The following is a 16546-nucleotide window of genomic DNA, read 5'->3' as shown; positions in this document are numbered from 1 at the left end:
GAAAGCTGAAGCCCCAGAGGAATCTTGAGCAATTTTTTGTTGTTGCCTGAAGGAACCAAAGAATAAAAATGTAGTGGGAATATTTGGAAAGGGGATGATTTTTCAAGCTTGTAAAAAATGAAGACCAGCCACCAGAAGAAAGTGCTTTTATGTGAATTCAAAGAGAAATGCTTTTTTAAGTAAAATTTAGGTCCTCAGACTTCTTAGCTTTTCTATAAATTGGCTTTTGGTTATCCACGTTAAGCCCTTTATTTGCTCCTGTTTAATATAGGAACAAATGGTGAAATAAAGAGGAAAATGGGTCTATTCTATGAGAATGTATGTGCAGTGGAAGCATTTCTTCTTTTAGTTTTCTATATAAAAATATTTACTCACACTGTATACTAAGTAGTTTAATCATGGCAGGTGTCTAATAACTTTTTTTTTTTCCAGCTGACTCAGGTGTTGACACCTTGGCAGTGTTTATGGCCAGCAGCGGAACTACAGACGTCACAAATCGGAACAGCCCAGCCACACCACCAAACACCCTTAACCTCCGATCCTCCCACAATGAACTGTTGAATGCTGAAATAAAACACACAGAAACCAAGAACAGCACACCTCCCAAATGCAGGAAAAAATATGCACTAACTAACATCCAGGCGGCCATGGGCCTCTCGGATCCAGCTGCACAGCCCCTGCTGGGAAATGGCTCTGCCAACATCAAGCTGGTGAAAAATGGGGAGAACCAGCTCCGTAAGGCTGCAGAGCAAGGGCAGCAGGACCCCAACAAAAACCTGAGCCCCACTACAGTCATCAACATAACTTCTGAGAAGTTAGAGGGTAAAGAGCCCCACCCACAGGATTCCTCGAGCTGTGAGATTTTACCCTCCCAGCCCAGGAGAACTAAGAGCTTCCTAAATTACTATGCAGATCTGGAAACCTCAGCCAGAGAACTAGAGCAGAACCGAGGCAATCACCATGGGACTGCGGAAGAGAAATCCCAGCCAGTCCAGGGCCAGGCCTCCACCATCATTGGGAATGGCGATTTGCTGCTGCAGAAACCAAACAGACCCCAGTCCAGCCCTGAAGACGGCCAAGTAGCCACAGTGTCATCCAGCCCAGAGACCAAGAAGGATCATCCGAAAACAGGGGCCAAAACTGACTGTGCACTGCACCGGATCCAGAACCTGGCACCGAGCGATGAGGAGTCCAGCTGGACAACGTTGTCCCAAGACAGTGCCTCACCCAGCTCCCCGGATGAAACAGGTACCCCTGGGGAAGGCGTAGCCTCAGCTGGCACTTTTTTTTGATCTTTTCAACTATTGGTGGAGTAAATCTCTAGACTGACCAAAAATGTCCATTATGCAGAGAGGAACGTGAGCCTCTTGCGGTAAAATTGGGCAATTTATTTGCAAAATATTACTGCATTCCTCAACTATATTTTAGGTTAGTTTCATTTTGGATCGTGCATAAAGTTGTTTGTTCTGGGAAGCATTTTTGTAAAATAAACAGATCCTTGGTGTTAAGTACAGTAAAATATCATATATTTAGAAATTACACTTCCAGTGCATAGGTAGACCATTTCTATATGCTGTCTAGAAATACTGGGTTTTGGTAAGCAAAATAATAAAAGAAACAAAGTTGTTGGGGGAAGGATATAACCCAATTAAGAGAACTATTTTAAAGTCCTCAAAAGAACTTATTTATGGTGAAGCTCATAAAAAGTTAAAACATTAGCCATCTGTTCATTAAAGGCATTTCTCTTTTTGACATTTACTGAGGAGTGTTTTATTAGCCTTAAGTAATATTTAAAAGTGGGAAAATCGTATTTCTTGAAAAATATATTCAGAAGTTTAGACTTTTAACTAGTCTAATTGAGACCAGTCTTTCTGGACTTTTGTCTATATTTGTAATATTTTGGATTTGTCGGAGGTGTTAAAATGGTGACAGAAATGAACGGGATCCTAAAAGTCAGCTACTTTAAATATCATTTTCTTATGGCTCCCACTATACTGATTGTAAGATTGAAAAATGTGGAGAACCTTATTGTATCTGAATTCAGCGTAAACAAGCACTCAGAAAGGCTAATTTTTTAAAAGTAGTCCAGCAGTTCCCCTAGTGGGTCCCAGGGCTGTGTTAATATAGATATAACAAAGAAAATAGATAGAACCACCAGGGAAGGAAATCACATTTTTACAATCAATAAGGTAGATAAATTACAAGGACTAAAGATAAGGAAAAGAGGAGTTAAGACATTAACTTGTTTAAGAAGAAAAAAGTAGCGTTTTTGAAGTGCCCTTTAAAAATCCCAGTACTTTCAATGATGCATACTACTGTGGAATGTGGCAGTAGGGAGGTTGAGATGAGGCCATTTCATCTCATAACTGTCTGGCCCTGCACATTATTGGAATCATAATTATGTTCAGTAATGTCCCTGAGTTCACAGCTCTCTATCCTTTTTACCCATTTAGAGAATTCATATCCTGAAGCTGATAGACATTGTCACCTTCTGGAGTTTGAATTTATTAATACATGAAAGACTCCTTGCACATCTTTGAGCCAAGCTCTACCTCCTGTGTTTGGCGTTTACTGACACCTTGCTGTCTCCCTCTGGTCATGGCACCCTTTCTGCTGCTCTTCCCTGTTATAGCCGGTTCTGTTGTAGTTAAGTTTTAAACTAACCTAAAGTTTTGTTCAGGCACAGTGGCTCATGCCTGTAATCCCAGCACTTTGGGAGGCTGAGGCAAGAGGATCACTTGAGCCCACAAGTTCAAGACCAGTAAGACCCCATCTCTCCTCCTCCAAAAAAATTAGTTGGGCATGGTGGACGGTGGCATGTGCCTGTAGTTCCAGCTACTCAGGAGGCTGAGGCAGGAGGATCACTTGACACCAGGAGTTCGAAGCTGCAGTTAACCATGATTATGCCATTGCACTGTAGCCTGGGTGATAGAGCGAGACTCTGTTTCAAAAAACATAAATGTATTTTTAAATGAATAAGTAAGCTGCCTCTTCCCTTCACCCCAGCCCCCTTTCCCAGTGATGACCATTACCTTATGTTTTTATTTCCTCTCAGAAAATGTGTGAGTCATAGATCCGCATATTAATAATAAATTTTAAGACTGGCATGGTGGCTCACGCCTGTAATCCCAGCACTTTGGAAGGCCAAGGTGGAGAGATGGCCTGAGCTCAGGAATTTGAGACCAGCCTGGGCAACATGGTGAAACCCCTTCTCTACTAAAACATTAAAAATTAGCCAGGCATGGTGGCGGGTGGCTGTAGTCCCAGCTACCTGGGAGGCTGAGGCACAAGAATTGCTTGAACCTATGAGGCGGAAGTTGCAGTGAGCCAAGATCCCGCCACTGCACTCTAGCCTGGGTGACAGGCGAGACTCCATCTCAAAAAATAAAAATTAGGCCAGGCGCAGTGGATCACCAGGTCAGGAGTTCAAGGCCAGCCTGACCAATATCGTGAAACCCTGTCTCTACTAAAAGTACAAAAATTAGCTTGGTGTGGTGGTGCGTGCCTGTAGTCCCAGCTACTCGGGAGGCTGAGGCAGAAGAATTGCTTGAACCTGGGAGACAGAGGTTGCAGTGAACCGAGATTGCGCCACTGCACTCCAGCCTGGGCAACAGAGCGAGACTCCATCTCAAAAAAAATTTAAAAATAAAATAAAATTAAATTAAAATTTAAAAAATAACAATAATAATCAATTTTAAAATTTACCCAAATGTTGTGATGATGTTTTTAGAATCCCTATGTTTTAGAGATATATACTAATATAAAATACTAATCTATGTCATAGTATAACATATATAATACAGTATAACACATACTGATGGAAACAATATTGTGTATGGTGTTTTCTCCAAAATAATTGGGATTAGAAGGATAAAAAAAGAAACAAAATTGCCCATAAGCTGCTGATTGTTAAAGCTGCATTATGGGTACGTGTGGGTTCATTATTCTATGCTCTAATTTTGTATGTTTAAAATTTGCCACAATAAGTAGTTAAAACCAGGAAAAAGTTACTCCAATTAGATTGTTTTATGAATGCTTTGCTTTTTTTCACGTAAGAACGTATTTTGTAGATCAGTCCATTTTTCTACGTCAGTCTTTTTAAGTATTATGTATACTATTCCACTATATACAAGTTCCACGATTTATTTAGCAAGTTCCCTGCTGATGAGTATTTAGGTATTTCTGTCCATAGCCCCTTGGCTTATTGAGTGCTGGTGTCAGTAGGGGCCTGTGGAGAGGGCAAAGTTTGTGCACTCCAGTCTACCTACTGGGACTCTTGAAATGTACACGTTAACTCCCTCTTTCCAGGAAGACTTTCAGGGGCACCTCTGCTGTGACACTTACCACTCATTTGCTCAGTGTCCTGACATTACTTGCTGTTGGGTTTCCACAGAACATCTTACAGTGCTTGGCCTGTGATGAGAACTGGATTAGAGGTTTTTTTACATGTTAAGAAGATATGCTTAGTTTTCTCTCTGAAAGTTGGTTTTGACAGGATGATGGTGGCCCTTGATAAGTTGCTGAGGATAGGTATTTCAAATCAAATATGCTCGAAAGAATGTATTAGCTGTGACTGAAAAGCAATGAGATTGTGTTTTTAAAAAATATACTAGAAGCCAAACCTATGCCAGCCTTCAAAATGTTCACTTGGGATCTCTGCACCTGCTTCAGCATGTTGCAGTGTCTCAATATTAATAGTCATCATTTTGGGAGTCCTCTTTTGGAATTGCCTCAGCGTCTGCTGTGGATCCCCATGAAATGAAATCACTTTGCTTTAATCACGCTTCAGGTTTCAGGTAATACGTAGATTGGTGAATGAAATAAAATAAGCAGTTTTTTAGCATTGTATTTCTTTTGATTTCATCCTTCCTGTGAAACATACTGTTAGTGTTTAAAATAATCATGATCAGTCTAAATTAAACATTGTATGTTTCACTTGTAATGATAAAGTTAGTGTTTATTATGTATGTTTTATATATATATACATGTGTATGTGTATATATATAAAATAAACACAAATACTAACAGTTGAAAGAAAAGAGAAAACGAGAGCAAATATTTTGTGACATCTTAGTATGCTATGCCATAGTACATGTATAAAAAGTGTATAGTTGTCTGTTGACTTGCTGTGTGTTAAATACATAGTCATCACAGTGGTGTGTGTTTTATGACTAAATCATGATGCAATTATCTTTGGATCGTAGACTGCACTTTGGGGAGCCTAGAAAAATAGACTCATTTCTACCTCAGGGGCATCCTTTCCAAGTTAGAATGCTATTTATACAATAAAATGCAATGGCTAACCCAGAGACTGACTACTTTCTATTTTCCTTTACTACTGAATCGCCCCCTCCAGCTGTTTAGTAACTTCTTTTTGTACAATCAATCATGTGTACAATATGTGGCTGCCCTTTTCCTCCTCTGTAGTCTGTCCTTTAAGAAAACAAGAGGCTATTTGAAAAAGGAAAAGCATCTGTGAAATGACTATTTTCATAGGAGTTTAGAAAAGTTAAAGAGTGCCTTGGCCCTGATTCTAAAAGAAAGGTTGTATCTTGCTACTGCAAAGTGAGAACTTTGAATCTAGTTAGGGTTTTTTTCAAAGATACAGTTCCCTCAGTGGCCCCAGGTAAGCATGATGGCTCAGATAAATAAATACCTGTTGGTCACACTGTATATAGTCTCTCTGTTAATCACTTAGTGTTTCATGTTTGCTTTATGAAAACGTTGAAAAGATGCATCATTTTAAACCTTCCTGGGTACAGGTTTCAGTGGTACCCACATGTAATTTTATGTTTAGTTTGGGATTTAATAAAATTGAAGACACAGAGTATGAAACTAGATGGATCTTGTGTAGTAACTGTTTCAAAATCAGATTCATTGCTAAAGTGTACAAAAGCAGAATTATACACAGAGAAAACCAAGTCCCAAGTCTAGATGGTGTGGCAATGGGCCTCATGATCCATTAACTTATCATTAAGAGCATAGGCTCTAGAGTGAGCTTCCTGAGTTCAAATCCCAGCTCTGCTACATCTAGGCAGTTCTCATAGCCTCTCATCTATAAAATGGGGATAAGAGTGTTTTGGAATAGACCTGCTGTGAAGATTAAGCGAGAGCATCTTCAAAGAGCTTTTAGGAGCAGTATCTGGCATATAGCAAGAGCTCAATGAATATTCATGATCATTATATTAGAGATCATCAGTATCAGTACAGTGGTGTGTTATAAAAGTTTGCTTTTCTCTTAATTATGAATTACCTATATTTTGGACTCTGAGTTAAGACTTTCTGGACCTTAAGAGCAAGGGTTGGTTCATCTTCATCTTTGTATTTTCAGTGCCTGGAATATGGCAAGTGAGCTTAATAAATAAATAATGACACACTGAATGAAAATGGGAGCCATCTGTATATCCCAAAATGAACTTTATGTGTTGAATAAGACACTTGATGTTATATCTTAATCAATGCCTGGTTTTGGCATTGGCTACATATTTTATAACTTCATTGATCCTGTTGCCTCACAGTAGGTGAAGCTGAATAACCCGAGTTACTGGGGAAGGCACACTGAGATTCTGTGAGTTTACAATGTGCCAAACCCTGTTGGTGGTACTTTCTCACTCTCAGGTGGCCATGCTGAGACTTGAACCTAGGTTTTCCGACACAGCTCCAGTGTTTTACCACAGAGGCTAAATATATCAGATTTCATCTGGTTCAACTGGAGGCATATAGTAGTATCTTGAGAATCTGGAAAGTGGAAAATTATATTTTAGGGGATCTTTCCATTCCTCTAAGCAACTGAGGTTTAGATCAAATGCCACTTCCACTGTGAAACCTTTCTAGACCCTCCGAGCTGTATAAAGTCCTTATAAAGTCCTTTCTCTGTATTCCCAAAGAAATGTTTCTAAGTTTCTGCTATCATGTTTATCTTAGTGGCTTTCGGCATTACTCAAAAGTTTCCATTTAGACTTAGAGCTACATGAAAGCAGCAGCCAGGTCTTCATTATGTGTGTATGTGAACTTCTTCACACAGTATGTGGCACATAGTAAAAGGCTCCATAAAGTAACTCATTTGCTGGTTGGATGGATAGATTCACGATCATTAACACATGCTCTCTGATGTTTGCTACATCAATATGCTTGTAGAAATAGAAAAAGTAATAACAATTTGTATAAAATAGTTGTTTAGAACACTCAGATAGAGTGATTCTTATTTATGTTCTAGGCTGCTGGAAAGAATGAAGAATTGGGGCCACTAATTCAGTCTTCCACAAACATTCTTTTATTCTATTCGAGTCTATAGGTCTATATGTTGGGAGGGCCAGTGCCAAGGAAAAGGGTCATTTTGGTTTCAGTTGACTTCACGCTTTGCCTTGGATTGAGATTGATCCATGGTTGTCATAGATTGTTTTCTGTTGCTATAAAGAAATACCTGAGACTGGATAATTTATAATGAACAGAAATATATTTAGGTCACAGTTCTGGAGGCTGGGAAGTCCAAGAGCATAACACCAGCATCTAGTGAGTGCCATTTGCTGCAGAATAACATGGCGAGGATATCACATGGCCAGAGGGAAAGAGAATGCATGTCAGCTTAGGTCTCTCTTCCTCTTCTCATAAAGACACCAGTCTTACTGTGGGAGCCCTGCCCTGATGACCTTATCTAATCGCAGTTACCTCCCAAAGGCCCCACTTCCAATCAACACATAAATTTGGGGATTAAGTTTCCAACAACACATGAAATATGGGGGACACATTTAGAGTATAGCGACTATAGCAGTGTTGCTTTAGAGTTTGAATCCTTTGATGTCTTAAATTGATTGGTTTCCAGTTTTGAGGCAAAGTGGAACTCTTTTGCATAGTTGATGAGAGTGAGAGTCACAAACCTAATTATGTCAACACAACTGGCAGCACCTCTTATTTCTGGCTTTAGCTAGCATAAGTGTTAGAGCTTTGGATAAGTCTGTATTTTTCACACTTTTAGAAACCTCTTCTAACTGTTCATTTTAGCTCAGATGGCTTTTGGTTAATTTTAACTGTAAATATTTTTTCCCCCTTTTTTCTTACAAATACTAGGCCCATGGCTGGGTGCGGTGGCTCACACCTGTAATCCCAGCACTTTCGGAGGCCGAGGAGGTTGGATCACCTGAGGTCAGGAGTTTGAGACCACCCTGGCCAACATGGCAAAACCCTGTTTCTACTAAAAATACAAAACAATTAGCAGGCTGTGGTGACACGTGCCTATAATCCCATTTACTTGGGAGGCTGAGGCAAGAGAATCGCTTGAACCCAGGAGGTGGAGGTTGCAGTGAGCCGAGATCACACCATTACACTCCAGCCTGGACAACAGAGTGAGACTCCATCTCAAAAAAAATAAAAAAATAAAAAAAAAATAAATAAATCCCTAGGCCCAGTCTTCAGCTGGTTTGCCCTGCTGAATTAATTTTAATCTTTTAAGGACCTTGGGTGACTCACTAGCCTTCCTGTTATGACTTCTCAGTTGAGAGTTCCATAATGCGACAGGAAGAATTCAAGAAGGCAGATGTGAGATGTTTCCAAAATAGTTTAGGCATGCTGTGTTCTGGGGTAGATAGTGTGTTTTCCGAGTAAGATTTTAGCACTTCAAGGGTAAAATGCATAAAAATATTTTTTATTTTACCCCCCTGAACTTAAGAAAGAAAAGAGTTTGTTCAGTTTGTTTTTGGAAAGTTCTATGCAAAAATATATGTTCCAGTGAATAAAGTAGTTTTGGGTTGCCTTCCATCATAAGGTATCATACGAGGTACTTCAGGGGACGGAAAGGTGAGTACAATGAGATGAGTAGCAGCCAGAGTCTAACAATGGTTAATGAGCACAAGACAGCAGATATATTCAAGGTGGAATCAAGGGAGGCCTGTGAGAGGCTCGAGTGCTATGAAAAGGAAGAAACGTCAGTCAGTTGGGATGTGGATGTTAGGGCACTTGAAGTTATCTGTGCTGGAGATTGAATAGATTTTCAGTGATGGAGATCTGGGGAGAACATTGTCCCTCAGAGCTGTTGAAAAGTAAAGAATCTTTCTTTTTCAAAAATTAACCACTAAAGAAGTTTATGATTGTTTTCTCTCTCTTTACTTCACGGATATTTTGAAAATACAGATTTTAGTTCTTAGTTTGGCAAGTTGTTTAGCTTCTGGGGAGAGGGTCCTGTGGACAGTGGCAGCTTAGGAAGCAACTGGAGGTAGGCCTCTAGGAGTCCTGTGTGAGGCTTCTCAGAAGTGCCGTGATGCTCTCATACCTTGGAGGCGGGCATGCAGCCCCCAAGATTGTGAAGGAGTGGCTCAGTGGGATCAGAGAGACAAAAACACTACTGGACACTTTCAGAAATTTTCTGGTCAAATTTCATCATGAGCTATTTGCCCAGATTAGTTTTCTTCACCAAAAACAAAAACAAGCAAACAAAAAAAAAACCCTTAAGTTGGCCAGGCGCTGTGGCTCATGCCTGTAATGCCAGCACTTTGGGAGACCAAGGCAGGCAGATCACGAGATCAAGAGATTGAGACGATCCTGGCCAACATGGTGAAACCCTGTCTCTACTAAAAATACAAAATTAGTTGGGCGTGGTGGCACGTGCCTGTAGTCCCAGCTACTCGGGAGGCTGAGGCAGGAGAATCACTTGAACCGGGAGGCTGAGGTTGCAGTGAGCTGAGATTGCCCCATTGCATTCCAGCCTGGGCAATAGAGTGAGACTCCATGTCAAAACAAACAAAACCCTTAAGTTAATAAATAATAAAAGAGGCTACAGAAATATTCAGATAGCAAACTTGAACAGCTCTACATCCATGGGGAATTGAAATGCATCTGTAACTTTACCATGATTTTTCACTGAGCAGTATTGGTCATATAAGTTAACAATAGTTCAAGAATTTGTGAATTTGTTCATCATGACTTTGTTGATGTTCATTAGTTCATTCATTCTTTCATTTGTTACATGTACACATGCCAGTCTTTTTTTTTTTTTTTTTTTTTTTTTGAGATGGGGTCTCGCCGTGTCGCCCAGGCTGGAGTGCAGTGGCACGATCTCAGCTCACTGCAAGGTCTGCCTCCCAGGTTCACGCCATTCTCCTGCCTCAGCCTCCCGAGTAGCTAGGACTACAGACACCTGCCACCACGCCCAGCTAATTTTTTTGTATTTTTAGTGGAGATGGGGTTTCACCATGTTAGGCAGGATGGTCTTGATCTCCTGACCTCATGATCCACCCGCCTTGCCCGAAGTGCTGGGATTACAGGCGTGAACCATCGTGCCTGGCCACATGCCAGTCATTTTTAAAAGTAAACTCTGTGTGCTGTGCTAGGTGCCTGAGACATAGAAATAGATTAAAACCAGTCTGTGATGTCACATAGCTCACATAAAGTTTCCTGTCTCTGTGAAGCCCTCACCACATGCAGAGTGCCTGACACAATGTGTCTTTGTGTTCTTTGCTCCATTTTGCACATCGTACCTCAGTAAGTAAGAAAAGATAAAGCGCACTCCAAACCTTGGATAGCCTAAGCAAAGAAGAGGAGGAGATGTTAAGATGTTTTGTTGGTTTCTTACGGCTGGTGTAACAAATTATCACACACTTGGTGGCTTAAAACAACAGAAATTTGTGGCCGGGCGCAGTGGCTCACACCTGTAATCCCAGCAGTTTGGGAGGCCGAGGTGGGTAGACCATTTGAGGTCAGGAGTTCGAGACCACTTTGGCCAACATGGTGAAACCCTGTGTCTACTGAAAATAAAAATTAAAAAAAAAATAGTAATAAACAATAGAAATTTGTTCACCCATCATTCTGGAGGCTAGAAATCCAAAATCAAGCTGGGCGTGGTGGCTCACGCCTGTAATCCCAACATTTTGGGAGGCCAAGGTGGGTGGATCACCTGAGGTCAGGAGTTCGAGACCAGCCTGGCCAACATGGTGAAACCCTGTCTCTACTAAAAATACAAAAATTAGCTGGACATGGTGGCAGGTGCCTGTAATTCTAGCTACTCAGGAGGCTGAGGCAGGAAAATTGCTTGACCCCAGGAGGCTGAGGTTGCAGTGAGCCGGGATCATGCCACTGCACTCCAGCCTGAGCAACAGAGCGAGACTCTGTCTCAAAAGAAAAATCCAAAATCAAAATGTCATCAGGGTCTCGCTCCCTTTGAAGGCTTTAGGGTAGAATCCTTCCTTGCCTCTTCCAAGCTTCTGGTGGTTCCCAGAAATGTGTGACATTCCTTGGCTTGTAGCTGTACCTCTGTTTTCACATGGCCTTCTTATAGGGACACAAGTCATTTGATTTGGGACCTACCCTAACCTAGTATGACTTCACCTCACTTTAATTAATTATATCTACAAAGACTGTTTCCCAATAAGATGATACATGCTGAGGTTCTGGGTGGACATGAATTTTTGTGGGTATATGGTTCAACCCAGTACAGACATCTTACAGATAATTCCTTAATAGATGCAACATGGAGGAGATGTGAAAGAATGTTTGCGAGAATTATATTCAAAATTTTCAGGAAGGAAAGCTCATAGGTGCAGGTCTTGTGAGACTTTGAGTGGAATATACTGTAAGGGGCTGTAAGGATAGTTTGGGATTACCTTTGTTCAAAGTCTTCATTGTAAAGATGAGGAAATTTTGGTGTGGACTGATGAATCCGAAACTACAACCTCAACTGAGATTGGGAATAAGTTGTGGAAATGGTAGAAAAACATGATAAAAATAAAAGATAAAAACATGATAAAGACATGGCAAAGCTTAATATTTAGTAGTATGGCTCAGTTCTGGAGGGTGGCATAGTTGAGGGGTGCTGGCATATGGAAATGGCTTTATTCCTTTGATCAAAGCTTAGAAACAGACAGACAAGACTATCAGTAATAGCCATGTTTTTCTTATGTTAGTTCAAGAGACATTTATTTCTTAGGAAACATATAGGATTTTATTAAGGAGCTATGCAGAATATAAAATAAAAGGATATGACTCTGACTTTAGGGCACTACAAAGGCAATATGATGCCATAAAGCATCAGAGATCACAAACAGCAATACTGAAGAACGCACAAACTCACAGGCAGATTTTGTTCCATGGACAGTGTTACAGAAAATGCTTAATTAGATGCCAGTGCTTAGAAATTGAGATATTTTACATAAAAATAGAGGACCTCTCATTCCTCTTGTAAATTCAGAAATCTCACAATGCTGAGCTCAAATGCCAAAGAGACAACAGTCAGCAGCAGCCCCTTTAGATGGGTCCTGTCCCCTCCAGCTCAAGGCATTGAGCTTGCGGCCCCCTGCTCCCACTATCAATGGACTTAGCCATTGTATACACATGGAACTGTTACGGTAGAAGAACCAGGCTAATGTTGATCTTGCCTGTTACAGCTGCATACAAGTGTGATGCCATAGTAGCAGCATCCTTGGATCTACAGTCTTCTTTTAATCATAGTCATCCTAGTCTCAGTCCCTTGCCTTCTGGTAGAATCATAAAGTGTGACATGAACTGTTAAGCAAAACATGCTTGAAATTTCTAAAGACATCTCTAGATGACTTCTCAGAGTCTTCCATCTGTTAATCTGGTTAAGAAGAGGGAAAACATTAGCTTTTCAAAACCTAGGATGTGGGTGGTTCATAAATTTTGTGCTCAAGTCTGACTCAGTTAATATGCCCAGTTTGCTTTCATAAATGTGGGGGTAGTTACCAGTTACCCTTGTAATTTATTTATTGTGTTTCCTTATTAGAACCCTTGGGTGCAAAACAGTTGAGATAAAAGCTTCATATTCAAACAGATTTGACTGGAAAAATCAAATAATTTGACTATTAGAAAACCATATATGGTTAGCATTCCGTGTGGAATGGTCAGAAAGTGAGAGAATGAGATGACCCCAGCCATTGGTGTTGGTACCTAAGAGGTGAGCTGATGCTTATTGTGTGTAAGCTTTTGTCTTTTTCTTTTTCTTTTTTTTTTTTTTTGAGGCGGAGTCTCGCTCTGTTACCCAGGCTGGAGTGCAGTGGCGCGATCTCAGCTCACTGCAAGCTCCACCTCCTGGGTTCAAGTGATTCTTCTGCCTCAGCCTCCCCAGTAGCTGGAATTACAGGCACACACCACCATGCCCGGCTAATTTCTGTATTTTTAGTAGAGGCAGAGTTTCACCAGGTTGGCCAGGCTGGTCTTGAACTCCCGACTGTAGGTGATCCGCCTGCCTTGGCCTCCCAAAGTGCTGGGATTACAGGCGTGAGCCACCACGCCCAGCCTGTCTTTTTCTTGAGCTTTTCATAGACTTACTCTTGAATATGATTGGATTTCATCCTCACAAAAATTCATCCTTAGTATAATTAGATGTTGTTAGTTGATATTTTTCTCCCTGCCTGTTACTTGAAGAATTCTTCATATAGAACTACACTGAATTGGTATATCTGGGATATCATAAAGGTAGATCTTTATCCTATAAATGGCTTGTTGGAGAAGCTGGTTTTGTTGTGTTGTTTATTACCAGAACATGTTTTCTCATATACATGATGGTGTATGTGATGGTTAAGGTATACAAGGTGGTTGGCCCATGAAAGTCTATTTAATCTCTAACAGACATGAAGAGTGTTATTAATAGAACCTTTCCCCAAAATGTTGTAGGGGAAAATGTCCCAGTTCCATGTGGAATTGTCAGAAAGTGAGAATGGAGATGACTCCAACTCCATGCCATTGGGAAGGGGCTGATGGGAAGTGTACCAAAGGAAGTTCAAGAACTGATGGAGGCCTCTAGGGATACTTCTCAGTAATGGACTAGCTCTGCAGTTCTGCTTTGCTTTACAGTGGGGGACCTTTGACCAGTGTTTCCATTCATCCCTTGCTCTCTGTGGACAAAGAAGCTATTCCACGGCCTGTGCTCTTCCCTTTCTCCAGAACAAGCCTCAGCCTCTTCCAGGATTTCAAAGTGGCTTTCGTCTTTTAGTTGATGTCCTATCTCTCTCTCTGTCTCCTTTTTTTTTTTTAACTTTGTGTGCTTGGAACAAGGGCCCCAAGTTAGAGAATGGACTCTATGCAGAACACATCAGAGAGAAGCCGTTTCATCTCAGGCTCATTATATCTTTAATGGAGGATTATTGGATTGGTAATAATCTGGAATGTGATAGGTTAACCTTAAACCACTCACAGAGTTCCTTGCAGTCCATGAATGTCTCTTATGTGCTAGGAACTGAGTTTAGTGCTCTGGACGATTTCAAAATTGAGGGACAATATTTCCATCAGGGAACTCATGGGTTCCTTCTTCAAGATTCAACTCTTATGACATTTACCACTTTCTGTGGTTTAGGGTCAGACATCCTGCTTGTTGTAGCTCCATCACTTGCTTAACCTCTGAGCTCTAGGTTCCTTAATCTCTAAAATGAGAATAGTAATAGTAGTATTCTGCTTTATAAGATTGTCACATATAGCCCTTGGTACAACAGCTGGACCACAGAAAGCATTTTTTGAAATGTTAGCTGTCACTAGAATTACTGCCTTATTTCTGCTAGGAGATGGAAAGTTTCCCAGGATCTAGGCCAGTTTGACTTTGCCCTTTTAAAATATTTATTTATTTATTTAGAGACAGGGTCTCACTCTGTTGCCCAGGCTGGTATGCAGTGGCGTAATCACAGTTCACTGCAGCCTCAGCCTCCCTGGACTCAGGTGATCCCCCTACCTCAGCCTTCTGAGTAACTGTGACTACGGGTGCACACCACCACACCTGGCTAATTTATACACACACACACACACACACACACACGCTTTTTTTTATTATTTTTTGTAAATACAGGGTTTTACCATGTTGTCCAGGCTGTTCTCAAACTCCTGGGCTCAACGGCCTCTCAAAGTGCTAGGATTATAGATGTGAACCACTGTTCCCTGCCTTTTTTTTTGTTAAGCCCCAGAAATAAGTTCATACAATAGGTATTTATGTTTGAATGATTAGCACAACAATTAAACTATTATTTATACTAGTGGTAGAACAAATTCAAGGTACTAGCTTACCTCCAAGAAGTTCACAATAGTTAGGGAGATGCATAAATCGTTTGCTTCTCAAACTATGCAGGAGTATGCCCTTGGGATCTTACTGAAATGCAGACACTGATTCAGTAGGTCTGGGTTGGGACCTGAGATTCTGCATTTTAAAAAAATCTAATTTTCAGTTGTAGAAATTTGCATTTTAAATAAACTCTCAGGTGATATTGATACCCCTGTTGCTTAGACACTTGAGTGGTGAAACTGAACTGTAAGCTGCAGAAAGAAGGAATCCAATCTTTGTTCCCTGCCATATCCTTAGTGCCTAGAATAAACAGTGCCCAGGACATTCTTTTTATTTTTACTGATTTACTTTTGAGACAGGGTGTCTGTCACTCTTTGCCCAGGCTAGAGTCCAGTGGTGCAGTCACAGCTCACTGCAGCCTCAACCTACTGGGCTCAAATGGTCCTCCCACTTCATTTCCTGAGTAGCTGGGACCACAGGTACATACCACCACACCTGGCTGTTTTTTAATTTTTAATTTGTAGAGACAGGGTCTCCCTATATTGCCCAGGCTGGTTTCGAACTCCTGAGCTCAAGCAATCCTCCTGTCTCAGCCTCCCAGAGTACTGGGATACAGGTGTGATGCAGAGTAGTAGGATACTGTATCTCAGGATACCTGGCTCCTGAGACATTCCGGTGTTCAATAAATATTGTGGAATAAATATAATTACCTCAAAATATAGTAGTCCTTGTTCACAGTTTCACTTTCTGTGGCTTCAGTTACCTGCAATACACCGAGGTTGGAAAAAATTCCATGGAAAATTCTAGAAATAAACTGTATAAGTTTTAAGCTGCACACCGTTCTCAGTAGCGCAATAAAATCTTGTGCCACCCTGCTTCATCCCGCCCAGGATGTGAGTCATTGCTTTGTCCCGCACACCCATCCTGCCTATGAAACCGACCTGTGAGTTGCTTAGTAGCCGTCTGTCTCTGCTTCCAGATCAGCTGTTGTAGCATTGCAGTGCTTGTGCTCAAGTCACCCTTATTTTACTTAATAATGGCCCAAAGCACAAGAGGAGTGATGCTGGCAATTCAGATATGCCAAAGAAAAGCTGTAAAGTGATGTTGTTTTATGTATTTGAAAATCTCTTTAATGTACGGCTTCATCAAAGGCAGCTGGATTTGCTTATCTGCCTTTATCCTTAGTGTATCTCAGTAAATTGTTTTGGTTGAAGTAGGTAAAGAAAACCCTGCTGGCCTAATACAGATACATAGTTAAAAAAGGGACAACTATTTTAATAGTTGTTCAGGCAATTGTGGATATTCTTTTTTGATGTTACACCAAAATTCCATAATTTCTAATTTCTTAAAGATTAGTTTTAATGTGGAATCTGAAATGATAATAATAAGCTTGTTTGCACTCTTATATTAAAATCTATTGGTCTGTCATACATTTTGAGTGGATATTTATCCATACATAATTTTATAACATCATGCATTGGTTATTTGGAACATATTGGTTCAGTGAGTTATGAAGATCTTCCAAATGTTGAAACATTTCATTATGCAATATGAAAA

The 16546-nt window shown here is 40.6% G+C and overlaps 1 protein-coding gene across 38 annotated transcripts in view; it reads left to right on the top strand.

The window, feature by feature from the left end:
• The window catches only part of APBB2 (amyloid beta precursor protein binding family B member 2), a 401712-nt gene that overhangs the window by 200538 nt on the left and 184628 nt on the right, over positions 1-16546 (top strand). For all 38 annotated transcript variants that reach the window (XM_063808776.1, XM_063808767.1, XM_063808773.1 and 35 more), the window contains one exon: positions 433-1248. In XM_063808776.1, the coding sequence (XP_063664846.1) occupies positions 433-1248 (816 nt within the window). The remainder of the gene's footprint in view (positions 1-432; positions 1249-16546) is intronic.

Source organism: Pan troglodytes, chromosome 3 (genome assembly GCF_028858775.2).
Source record: "Pan troglodytes isolate AG18354 chromosome 3, NHGRI_mPanTro3-v2.0_pri, whole genome shotgun sequence".
Taxonomy (NCBI): Eukaryota; Metazoa; Chordata; class Mammalia; order Primates; family Hominidae; genus Pan; species Pan troglodytes.
The sequence above is the reverse complement of the archived record's forward strand: the minus strand, read 5'-3'. Positions and strand labels throughout refer to the sequence as shown.